This window comes from Drosophila santomea, chromosome X (genome assembly GCF_016746245.2).
Source record: "Drosophila santomea strain STO CAGO 1482 chromosome X, Prin_Dsan_1.1, whole genome shotgun sequence".
NCBI lineage: Eukaryota > Metazoa > Arthropoda > Insecta > Diptera > Drosophilidae > Drosophila > Drosophila santomea.
Genome location: NC_053021.2, coordinates 7,358,820 through 7,372,230, shown reverse-complemented (window position 1 = coordinate 7,372,230; position 13,411 = coordinate 7,358,820). Strand labels below are relative to the sequence as shown.

Sequence of the window (13,411 nt, the reverse complement as noted above, 5' to 3'; positions counted from 1 at the left end):
CGGACCGACGGTCCTTTGCACATTTGCAGCTAAATCACGTACTCGGCAAATGTGCTACTAATGAGCGTCGCAGCGAAGCTACAGCAAGGAGTGTCTGCACTGAGAGAAATGCTTCAAGCCTAAGCAGATTTCAAATGAAACCAATCGAGTGAATTGCCTTCGCTAAGCAGCTTTAACTATTACATTATGAATAACATTTAAGCCATATAAAATAGCTTAGATCTAAATAGACTTAGAATAGATTTAAAGGCAGTTTTTGGACTTGTTTTCCATTTAATCCATGAGACTAGTATTATTTCAGCCAAAGGAAATGAATCTCGGAATATTGTTAGCAGTGGCGAAGCGTCGGCAGTCAGGCATCATGGAGCCTCCTAATGTCCCTGATTTTACAAATGCTTGTCGAACAAATGCCTACCCCCCTCCCACTCTTTAACCCATGTGTGCCCACCTCGGCACTCGGCGTAGACACACAAAAACACACACCCACACACACACACATTGAGAAAGTCTATTCAATCATTGCGGGGCGGTGTGTCTGTGTAAACAGGTTCTATAAATAAATGCTCATTTCTTTGGGGGCAGGAACAATGCCCAATGCCCCCGTTGAGGTGGACTCATTGGGGGTAATGGTGGAGCTGTGCCCGAAAGACCCCCCAAAGTTTTTAACAATTGGTTACAGCCCAAAAGCGGGCAGCAGAAAGCAGAAAGCTAACACAATAGTCGTAGGCCCACGTTAAATCTGTGATGTACAGAGAAGTAGCAGAGCTCGTCAAAATAACAAGACGTGTACCATCTAATCAGTTGAAAACAATCAGTTGATTGAGTTGGAAAATATATTTTTTAAAGATATTTAATTTATATACTGCCGCTTTACATTAAATAAATATTGGTATGCCTAGGAATATTTAAAACAATATATGCACAAAGCAAACCATTTAATCTTAGGCCATTTAATGGCCGTAACTTGAGGCTAGAAATGCAATATTAAATGTACTTACCTGGGCAAAGCTGATGGCAATTTGAACGAAGAAACCAATAAATGACAAATGGAATTGAGGCAATTGAAATCTGAACTTCGCAGACAAGTCGAAACTATCTAAGCGAAATGTCGGAGACGTGTTTCCGTTTCCGATGAGTTGGTAAATTGTTGCCAATTCGAAACAAAGTTACCTCAACTGGCAAGTAAACATTAACCGGAAAATTGGCTCAACTTTAAGCAGCTGTATTTTGTGTGTTTTTTTTTCTGTTTTATTCGGATTATTGCGATTAAGCATCAGCAACAGCTATTGCCACTAACCAAACAAAAATTTCCAGGAAATGTTTCGCAAAAATACCCTGGAGAGCAGAAAGTTTACATCAGCTTTGGCTTTGAAGTAAAAATCACTTGGGGAGTTGAATTTGAGTTGAAGGTCTTTATCTTTATTAAGATATCTTTTGAATTTGGGTGTAGCATATTTTATTTTATTCTGCAGAGCTTGACATTTGCGCTTAGTTAATTAAAGTGACATAAACAAATGTAATTGAATGGTTTAATTGTGTTTTTTTTTTTGGTTTGTGCGTCTGAACATAAGCAAATATGTCCTTGCACGGGAAACCTAATTTATTTAATGCATTTGCATAACAATTGCCATATAATGAATGCTTTGCCTGCGGCTAAAACTTCAAATGTTAATTGCCAAGAACAATTGCGGCATTTGGATTTATCGGCGGCCAAACAATTTGCTAAATAGCTTGGCGATTTAGCAATAAGCAATTAAAGCGATGCTGGTGCATCGGGCCAAACAAACAAAATAATGTAAGTGAATGAAACAAATTAATGTAAAAAAATTTATAAAAATTTATAAAAATAAGCAAAATGTTTATGACCTTACAACCGAAATATATACGAGTATATTGTGTCTTTTATAGAGTGCTCTCTCAACTTACATGGTAAATTTGTCTTCTTTGCTGTCTGCAGCCTCGTTTGAGATTTGATTCCTCTGTTTTGGTTACCTTGCTGGCTTATGATTTCTCTTCCCTCCGCTTTCGCATTTAAAATCACCCTGGCATCAGAGTTTATTTCCCTTTGTATTTCTGTATTTCTGTATTCTTATATTTCAGTATTTTAATCTTTGATTCTTTGATTTTTTGATCAATGTTAAAGCGTCTGTTGCTAGTCAGGTCCTCAGTGAATGGCTCAATGGTAGAATGTGCTATACATTATAGGTATGATGAGTAGATCAGGTATGTGGTATCCTGATTTGTTTGTTGTACTTCCGTGAGTGTAATCAGGTAATTTGAGTGATTCGATGGGGGTGCTCGGATAACTATTGCATTGCTTTCAAATTCACAAAAAAAATAAATACTCTGATACTCTGGTATATTGTAAACTCGACACACAGAAAACACACTTCATATATATACTTTTTTTTTTTGGCACTTTGAAAAAAAATGATATTGTCCTGTGACTTGTTGCACGTTTCCCAGTTGCTGCTTCTTTCTTTCTTGTTGAATGGTTCAACTGTTAAACGTTTGCTGTTGCTGCCGTGCTGTTGCTTCAGTTGCTTCAGTTGCTCCTGTTGCTGCCGCTGTCGCTGTTGCTGTTGCTGTTGCGAGGCACACAACCGTTTGGCTTGGATGTTGAACAGCATCTGTTGCTCCGCAGTTGGCCAACTGACGAGGCCACCTCGTGTGGCGGGTCCTTACTTCGGCACTTCGGCTAAAAACCCACCCCTCCCCGCAGCAGCAGCAGTAGCAGCAGCAGTCCAAAGATATCCACCCAGAGCGCCCAGAGCGCCCAGAGCGCCCAGTCCGCCCCCCGGGAACAACAAGTGGAAAGTGTGTAACTGTAACGACGACCATGACGACGACGACGACGACGACGGCGGCAGCAGCAGCAGCAACAGTCGAAACAGCAGCAGCAGCAACATCAGCAGCTGCGACAGCAACAGGCTTATGTGGCGACCAGGTGATACGATGGAGTGGCACTAACAATACTTGTACTTTTCGTTTCTTTTTTTTTTGTTTTTTTTTTCTCTTTTTGGGTTTGCTGCCACTTGAGGGGAAATGAGAGCTCAGCTCGCTGAATCGCTGATAAACGGGGAAAAGGCGAGCCACGAGAAACGGCTTCTTGTGATGTTGCAACCGCCGTTGGTGGCACTTCTGTGGGGCGCCACTCTTTTCAGACACGACTAATCCTTTCAAAACACCTTCGCAAATGTCATGGAAAAGCCAGTTTGTGCGAGCGATTAAATATAGATCTGTAAGCCTTTGGCTTTAATACAAATTAACTGAATCAGATCACAAACTCATCATCTTTATTTATACAAGTACATAAATGTACAATAACTATAAGTAATTTGATTTTTATTAATTTTGTATTTCATTCATAGACTAAGTTTGTTGTTCAGTTCAATCTACGAAAGTTTCCTAACTTATGTAACCATTTTATAATGAAAATCTGTAAAATCAGTGATAAGTGGTTGTTTGTTGTTGCACTGCCATTAATGACCATTGACTGCAGTTGCTGAATGGGGCAATGCAATTGTGTCCAGTGCGAATGGGGCTGGCAGTAATTCTGCTAACTTGATTTACGCAGATCAATGCTATTGGCGCCCTGTTAGCCTTGATAGGTCCGACTGCCAACGGCAAGGTTGTGTGTGTGTCTGTGTGTGTGTGTGTGTGTTTATGTGTGTGGGCGACGCTTGGCAATAACTGTGTGTGGATGGATGTGCAACGCCTACGCCAGCGGCTTACCTGTTGGACTTGTGCGCCGTACGGGGCGTATGCGCAATATGCACTTTGTCAACAGGTTAGCCAGGTTAGGCGAGTCGAGTCGTGTTCCCCAGCCAAGGACACCGATTACTCCGCTCGTTGGCCTTGCCCCGTCCCGCTCGCACCATGGCTGCCATCTCGCTCGCACCCGGGGCACATTCAGCGCATGCCCCAGACGCGAAGGCGTCAAAAATCTGGCGGAGAATCCTCGAATCCAACAGGATTGGCCCTAACGATTCAGCACTTTCAGTGGGGTTGTTTTTTTGAGAATCAACGCTTTGCTATTTACGTGCTAGTCTTGTAACTGGTTATCACTGTATTCAAAATGTTTTTAAAACTGATTCATATTTATATCATATATTTTATGTAATATATTATATATAATATTATTTTACATTTTAATATATGGTTCAGGATCAATAGCCGACTCGATCGGCCATGTTCGTCTATCCGTATGAACGCCTCGATTTTAGAAACTACGAGTATAATAGCATAGCTAGAGGGCTTTAATGAATATAGTTCCTTGAATTAAGATAAACTTATTCATTTTGCATCAATCTTATTAAATTCATAAAAGCCCATTTTTTGTAAAGTTTCTTTGGAATTTTGTACAGCAGAAAATGTTTCATGGTTCTTCGTGGAAAACTCAATCAGTACGAGATTTTTGGGCACTTATTCAAAACGAGACGACAAGGTAATCCAGATCCCAGATACATTCACGCCCAAAAGTCATATGTAACCCATCCAATTAGGCCGGCTAATGGTTAATGGTATTCAGCTGAGTTGACTCTATTGGGGGCTCAGGTGTTTACTTATGGACAAATTGGCTTCCATGGCAATGGAACTGAATTCTTTTATTTTTTTTTTAACAATTCTCAAGGCTTTAAGTGCGGTGCAGGCTGCGCCATTCCAGTCCAGTTATCCAGTTATCAAGATATCCTGGCACGGCGACCTTCTTCTGGCCCTTTGACCAGTTGCCATAGCGAGCACACACACACACACACACGCACATCAAATTTACCATAATACCCGTCCATTCAGATCCTAAAACGGGGGCATCCAGTAGCAATGCAGACATGAATTGAGCTGTGGCAACGGGTCGAATACACAATACTTGTGCAAGCTCAATTATCCGAAATTGCATGAGGCAATAACAGCGACATGCGAATTCAACTGCCCACGAATGTGTTGGTAAATACTGTGTAATTATTTTCTTTATTTCCACCGGAATATTTATTGATGCACACACCTCTTTAATTAGTTACGTGGTTTACAAAACCTACATTTAAAATAAACTGTTTCGATGTGAGTAACAACTGAGTATACATAGTTATTAAAACTATAATTTAATTACTGATGATTTACAGATATCGACTGCTAGCCAATTGCATTTAGTTTATTCAGTTCTTTAAACAGGACTTTACACGTTTCTAGTGTGAATCCGTAACATATTAAATCCCCCGGCCATAAAAACCCCATTATGCAATGAAGTAGCTCACGCAAATACCTGCAGATACGGATTCATTTTCAGGTGCAGATGCGAATGCAGATGCAGATGCAGATGCAAACACCGATACAGATCCCATCTGCATGCCCGACACATGCCGATGCAAATGTAATTCGTTTTCCACATTTCATTCTTCAACCGAAAAAATAATACCAAATAAAAAAAAATGCATTTAACACAAATTGTGACCAGAAAGTAAATACAAATATTTTTATCTACCATTCCTGTGAGTCAGAAGGGGAAAAATTCGCTGAAGTGACTCATCTGTTGTGCAAATATGTACGCTGCGAAATGCGGTACATAGCAAATAGCTCGCCAGAGCCCAAAGTGGAAAAATAACTTTTACAAAAATTCCAAAAGTATCGAAAAACATACCGTTTAGTCGACATACAAGCAGACTAATTGATAATGTCATCTATAAGTGATAAATGATTTTAATAAACTCATGGCATTCACGAAAAGACTTAATTCGTTAAACCAAATCAAAAAACTGCCTATATTTTATATGTAAGCATGTTTCATCATTACCAAACACCGCGGGAATTACAGCGAATTTGTACTTGATTTTCCGGCCATCGAGCATCGATGAAGTGCTCTAATTGAAACAGTTAATTTATTTGTTGTGTGCACTGGTATGTTTCTTCGTTCTGCTGTTCACGATTCGATGGGAAATCCTGGCTGTGAGTATCCTGGTGGTCAAGGACATTCGTGGTTAGGGCCTCACGCAGTGCCATCCGGTAATCGTTCCCGTAGTAACGTATATGCTCCAACAGCCGTCCCTGGCCATCGATTACGTAGAGGAAGTGCGCGTCCCGCTCATCGAGGACATCCTCAAGGACCTCCGTGGTGGCCTTGGGCAACTCAATGCGATCCTGCAGTCCATAGCCGCCCAGCAAACTGTCCTCCGGAAAACTACTGATCGGTGGCACATACACATTGATTTGTTTCTGGTGGCTGGACATGATTCGTAGAGGGAATTTGGAAACACTACGTCGATGTCAATCGAAATGGAATCGCACAGCACACTTCATAGGAATTATTTAGTTACCCCAATTTTTATTAGGCAATATTGTTATTGATGTGTCTGCCATTACTTCTTCAGTTTTAGCTGAAATTAATAAACTGACAAATTTCGTGTGCAATTTCACTTTGCTATTTTTGTTTTTTTCTTTTTTAATTAAACTCCAAATAATTTATAGCCACAATTTGATGCGCTTTTTCTTCCCTTTTTTTGTGCTTACATTTTTGAACCTTTTCATGCGTGCATATTTGATGCTTATTACAAAAATGTTGTTCCATAAATTAATTGTGTCGTTAATTAACGAAATATCATATTCGTTTTCCATTACATTTGATTAAATAATATCGAAATTGATTGTTGCTGACATAAGGCGCAGTCATCATTTGAATTCATTGTATTTCGATAGCTCGTATTTGTTTATTTCAAATTCTGACGTATATTAAACATTAAACAGCGAGGGGTGTATGAAAAGTTGATGTATTTAATAACGATTTAATAATTCAAGTAAGATTTAAACCTATAACTTTTCAGCTAACCCAACTAATAAAGCCTGAAAAGCCTACAAATATTACAGGAAAAATAGTAGCTTTAACTACGTTGGCATTTTGGACTAATTTCAGAGAATGTGAAGCTCGTCGGAATCTCCTGGCAGCACTAATCAAATTAAAGGCCGCATTGTGATGCACCTGAATGGAGAACGCACAATGGAAATTGAATGCTCTTTTGACTCGCATGAGAACAATGGGGAAATTCAGCATGTGATGCGGTTATGGCCCACGCAAGACAAATAATTAATTGTTGATCAAATTCCAGTGGCAGGTAGTGAAAACTGAGTGAAAATCCGGCGCCCCTTAAACGCCAGCCGATTAGAGGGGGAGAGTGCAGCTGGCATTTTGGAATTCCTCGGATAATTACCGTCTAATAATGTTGAATTTAACCGGCGTGCACAAATTACACGGCATTCGGTCTGCAGCAGAATGCAGCCAGTGATGCGCTTATATCAACTGAAACTAACTACACCGATTCTCCAAATTTTAGGAGAAGTATAAGTCAAAACTTACGAAGTATATATACATAGTTCCTTGAATAACATCGGGTAAAAAGCAAGCACTGAGTGGAAACTCTGACAGGGACAAAAACACAAAGTCGCCGCCAAAAACAACTGCATAAAAAGCCACGGTGGGGTTCATAATTAATTGGATTTTGTAAACAATTTGTGCAGTTTCATTTTCGGGCCAAACTTCGTTAGCCAGTTGTCAGAATGCTGAAAAGAACACAAGAGCAGATAGCCCCATCACTTTACTATCTGCATTTCGTTGAAAAATAGGTACCAAACTAGTCAACTTTAAAATCGCCATACATCGTGTAAGTTTTCGTGGGTTCACTTGGCTGGAATTCGCATTTGGTTGCTAATTGAGGAAAATGCAAAGTATCTCAGCATGAGTTTGCAGCGGTGCATCTGGCCACGCATGTGCTGCATTACTGGCGTTTACAGCTCAATTCCTGGCTTCGATTTTGAAATTTGAGATGTATTTCTCATTTGCCGGAGGCTGGAAATCCGTTAATGAAATGGGCACGAACAAAAGGCGTTGCAGTGCCTTGACGGAAGGATAATTGCAGGATATTGGCTTCAGCCTTCGGCAGGCTTAAAACTGAAGCACAGTAGCAGGCAGCGATAAGTTGGATAATAACTGCCTATTGATTAAATAGCATCTTGGTCCGCTGAAGATTAATAAGTTGCTATTATTATGAACCAGCGGAACAATGGAATCCTTTGTGCCAGGTTGCCAGGTTGCCAGGATGCCAGGTTGCCAGGTTGCCAGGATGCAGTCAAGAACTGACAGCTGGCCGCAGATAAGCTGCAGCAACAGCTGAGAAAATTGCATTTGAGCAGCTCTCAACTCAATCTAATTTAATCGAATGCAATGTCTAGCTTTTAAAGGAATAGTTTGTAGTTGTTGGGCTTAGAATTTAATATTTTTTATTCATTTTCTAGGTAATATGTAATTGTATTAATAACAGTATTTATTAAATAATTACATTCACTGTATATTTCTGCTAGAGAATGGAGTACATTAGTTTCACTTCATAAAGAGCACTTTATGAATGCCGAAATCCGGCCTCGAATGTGCCACAAACAATATACGAATACGATTATTGGCAGTCGTTACTTTAATTCAACATTCATTTAAAGCATTTAATTGCTCCCACCGACTGTCTGTCTGTCTGTCTGATTACCAAGGTGTGCGTTGGCTCACATGAGCTTTGTGCTGCGGACAATAAAAAGAAAAATAATAAAAAATATATGCGAATAAATTGTGACTCCTCATTGTCGCTGTGGCCCATCTTTTTCCAGCTTTTTTCCAGCTTTTCCCCCGCACACACAAACACACACAAGCACACACACAAAGCAAAGTCGAGCACATTGTGGCGTTTTAAGCGGAAAATATGCCGCACTTCCGTTTCCCACAAACACAAACACACACAGCGCACACATATACACATATACACACAGCGCACACAGAGGACGTGGTTACCGTTATAAGACAGCAGGCAAGATGGCTGCTGTTGTGTCCGTGGGAGTGGGGAATTTACTGCCATTATATTTATATATTATTATAATGCCAGGATGGCAAACAAAGTGTTGACAGAGCGACTGACTGCGCGCAAAAGAACGAAGGGTGCCGGAAACAAATACGTTTACGTATTGTTCCACATTTAATTGCCTAATCGCACTTAAGACCGCCAAAATCCGATTCCGTTTTCGATTCCCCAGCTACGTTTTAAGTCCGCCCTTTGAGCCCAAAATCTCCGAGTTTCCACCGACACTTTTAAAGTGAATTTCAATGCGTCGAGTCTTTGCCGTTAATTCCACTGAGATGGCTGGCTATTTTCGTGTTCAGCTAATTGAATAAATTGCCTTCTATTGGGTAAACTCATTTGCCAATCTAATGATGCCAACTTTGGTAACACAATCGATAGAAATAAATCTGCACAGGAGTCGGTTCTTAGAAGTATAAAATCGTCTCTATAAGCTAAAGCCCTTTTAGAAAACGCTCGATGTACTTAAAGTTCTAAGAAATGATTTTCACTCAGTGTAATAAGCAAATAAAAACGATAAAATATTTTTCAAAGCTGAGCTTAGAGAAAATTCTGCAATAGAACTTCTACCGAATTATTAAGTTAACACGAATTCGTACATTAAACCAAGCACTTGCAAACATCGATGTCCCATCACCCAGTTAGACATCGAATTGTTAGCTAAATTGATTTGATCGCCAAAGGATTCTTCATTTGATTTTTGTTCTTAATTACAAAACTGAGTTTTGTTTACACACCTGGCCGCAGTTTTTGGGGGTCTTTAATTGGATACCGAGGGTTTTTTGGGGCCAATACGTATGTATTTAAGGGATATATTTATAGTATTGCGTTCATTATCATTCACCGCAATCGGAAGGACACAACAACGACATGACATGGACAAGAGAAAACTTTCAAAAGAAAATTGTAACAACTGGGATGGGTTTTCCCATGAACAGAAAAAGGGCGAAGAAACTCACCGCCAACTCAGGACCAAAGTTTTGGTGTGAAATTAAAATTGGAATTAAAAGCACAATGAAGCCAACAGCATTCAGACCTCCAGACATCCAAACAGCCAGCCGTCCAGCCGCAGAAAGAGACAGCACAAGCAGCATTAGAAAGAGATAGTTGTGTGTTTGCAAGTGGGAATAGAGGGAATAGGGGGAGGCGGAAAAAAGGAGACGGCGACAGTCCAGGGGTCTTAGTGCTAAATGATTTATGGCTGTTTTGCATGCCCCCCGTTCCTATGCAAATTGTTTTCGAGAATCTGACAAAACGATGAAGTTTTCATTAGGGTGCCATTAGAAACTCCGTTTAAGTTATGGCAAGATGTCCGGTTGCCTCCTTCGTCCCCTTCATACATTCATTTGACATACATAAGCTGGATACATCGTTTCTGGTTCAAAGTTTCTGGCCAAGGCCTTTGGGTTGCACTTGAAAATTTGGTCCGACTTTAAAAGCAGGCCATGGAAATATAGTAGCATACATGTATATAGTTAAAAACCAAAACTTGGGAACTTAATATTAACTAAATGTTTATGGCAAAGAAACTAGATAAATAGCTTCAAGAGCAAGTTAAATTGGAATATACAATAATTTGAAATTATAAATGTAATTACCAGCTATACAACGTAACAAAAACTTGCATTTCCCATAAAAATACATCTTTCACTTGTTCATTCGGATTGTTGAATAGTCATGAATGGCTGAAACATTATTAATAAAGTTTCCCAGAAAACTTGTTTGCATAAACTGGCGAAATGTCAACAGTTTTTACTCACAAATGAGGGATTCTCTTTTGAATTGCTCATCAACACCAACTCGTTTCGTCGCACCTGTGGAAACTAATTTGAAAGTAATTTGTTTTCGCATAGAGTGCATATTCCCCTGTCAGCCAACCTACCGCACATCATAATCATAATCACATAAAATCCCCAAAAAAATAAAACAAAAAAAAAAAAACCAAGCAATCAGTCGCCCAAATTTTGAGAACAACCCCCAAAAATCCACCGAACCCCCTCAAAAAATAAAGTAATCGATCATAATATGGGGGGGGGGGAGGTAAAAACTCGGGAACATACCCAATTTGTATAAATTATTAAAATATTGATTTATTAGTTGAAAATTTAACGTCTAATTTAAGGCGAACGGCTGCAACTTAAATTGAATTTATGCGACTAAGCTAACGAATTTATCATTATCGTTGGGTGAATAAATTGGAAAATAAATGCGGCTGTCGTTTCTATTTATTATGTTTTTTCTTTTTTACCCTTCCGATAACCCTTTGGTAAAATCTGAATACTGTTTGCACTTGTATTTGTGTAAATGAAATATGTGCGTGCGTGTGCGTATCTGTGTGAGCTTGTTTGTTTACTTGTGTGAGTGCCTTTTGCGAAAAGGGGCGCTCGTAACTCAAAGCAAACTCCCCCCCGATTTTCCATTTCCCCCCCATTTTCTCTCACGGCCAGCCTGTGGGCGGCTTAGCCACGCCTACCGTCAGCTCTTCCAGCACACAAACAAACAAACACACTCACACTCACACTTGCACACGAACACGACACATTCAAAGTTTATCCAGCGCCTGTTTTGCACATTAATTTACTGACCTTTTTGCACTTTTTCCATAGTTTTGCAACCGCACCATCCCCGCGCGACCACGCCCACGCGTCCTGATACGCCCATCGGAATGCACTGAAAGAAAGCATGCACTACGAATACTCTTCCCTTGAAGTAAATGTAACACATTCACGATAATTTTCTAACAAAAAATAAAAATATAATATATTATTCATCAATTCAATTTGTTCCTTAATTTGTATAATCTTTAAACATTTGTTCAGTGCACTTTATGAAACATATATATATTGTTTTTCTTAGTGTGCCTCTGGTTTTTTGCCCGCGATTGCTAGCCTTTGTCTGTTTGCCTACAACGCGCCATCTCTTTCGAGTTCCAAACTCCAGAAACCGGGTAAGAAAAAATACAATGGCCACTAGCCAGTGACAGGTTACTAAGGAGCAGTGACCAGTGAACAGTGACCAGTGAACAGTAGCCCGTGACGGTGACAGTAACCAGTGATCAAGTGGCCAAGTGGCCAAGTGGCGAAGTGGCGATGTGTGGCAGGAGGCGTGGGATGCAGGAAGTTCTGGCCCGGTCCAGAGGCATATTACAATGTATGATGAATGTGTGACACTTTTGCAGCTTGTTTGTTTGTTTATTGTTTGGCCCCCCCTCCATACCCTCCCTCCCTAAGCACCACTGTGCTTTGTGCGCGACCAAAACAGAAGGCAAACTGAATGGCAAAATCAACAGTCAACGGAGTTCGGCATCGAATGAGAAACTCCCTACACAAATACCAATTCTTAATTATTTGAATTTGGGAAATTTTTTTATATTTATATATGTATATATAAATACATTTTATACTAGCTTTATCCGAGTTTTAATCACTTTAATCAGATAAGCTATAGATTTGTTTTCTTCATTCCAAAATTTTGCCATGGCTTTCGACTTGCGATTTGGGTTTCCACTCTGCAATCCTCGGTGCTTCCAGCTTCTATGACTTCCGCGTTTTGGTTTATTTCCGTGCCACAGCAATTCATTGTTCGGGCGCATAATGGATTTGACTGTCTCAGGACCCTTCGTCCTGCAAGGAAATGGGAAACTTTTGTTGTTTACATTGGCCATTTTTAGCAGGGTGTGCATGAGGAGAGTTTAATAAATTGTATCTTCTGGTTCCCCCCACATAAGCATATGCAGATTACACTTCGCATGTGTGTGCGTGTGGGTGCGCGTGTGTGGGTAAAAGTGTGGAAAGGATGTTGCAGGACATTCAAAGCGGACGCCCTTGCTCTTTCATTTTCAATAACGGCAAAGCAATAAAGTGGCCCAAAAATAAGTTGGCTCTTCAAGAGTTTGCTCCACATCTGAAACTGTGCGCATATTCGGGTTGAAACGAAGCAAAGGACTCGATCCCAAGGACATTCTAAAACATTTGTTTGCACAAGGATATTTTGTATATATGCATGTGTACTTTACTTCACACATTTGGGCTACACAGATTTACTTACGCCCAAATGCACTTAATGTTTACTTTAATGCATCTGATTTACCTTTTTTGAATTCATTTTATTTTATATTAGGAATATTTCGTTAGAAAATGCAATTCAATACCGAAGTTTGGTTTACCTAATAATTTTTTCTTATTTATTTTTGTTTCTCTAACATTTCAAAAAATAAACACTCAAGAAGCTATCTTTAAAATAAACTTTAAGCTAACTGACATCTTTACTCATTGTAAAAGTTGTATATTGAAAGTGCTGCTCAAACGAAAAATTAAGCTTCTACATTCTTTGCACAGCATATTGCTTTTGAGCTTAAAAGCATATCCTTTGGCAGGATACTCAATAGCGAACTTTAAAAGTTTACCTTTTAAAGCTATATTTCAAATATATGACTAGAGTTGAAAACTAAGTGCAGCTACTTAAAAGGCAAAAACTTATAATTAAACTTATTATTATCAAAAATATTTACAGCATGTATAATTTGCAAA

General features: G+C 39.6%; 2 protein-coding genes across 2 annotated transcripts in view; both read right to left on the bottom strand.

Annotated features, from left to right (window-relative positions):
- LOC120457189 overlaps nucleotides 1–2,598 on the bottom strand; it is a 100,751-nt gene extending 98,153 nt beyond the window's left edge. The window contains exon 1 of the mRNA XM_039644536.2: nucleotides 1,927–2,598. Within this exon, the coding sequence (XP_039500470.1) occupies nucleotides 1,927–1,928 (2 nt within the window). The 5' untranslated portion in view covers nucleotides 1,929–2,598. The remainder of the gene's footprint in view (nucleotides 1–1,926) is intronic.
- Nucleotides 2,599–5,728: 3,130 nt separating this feature from the next.
- Nucleotides 5,729–6,285, bottom strand: LOC120456049. Its single transcript, XM_039642627.2, has one exon. The coding sequence runs from the start codon at nucleotides 6,220–6,222 to the stop codon at nucleotides 5,869–5,871; it is 354 nt and encodes a 117-aa protein (XP_039498561.1). The 5' UTR covers nucleotides 6,223–6,285; the 3' UTR covers nucleotides 5,729–5,868.
- Nucleotides 6,286–13,411: the final 7,126 nt, after the last annotated feature.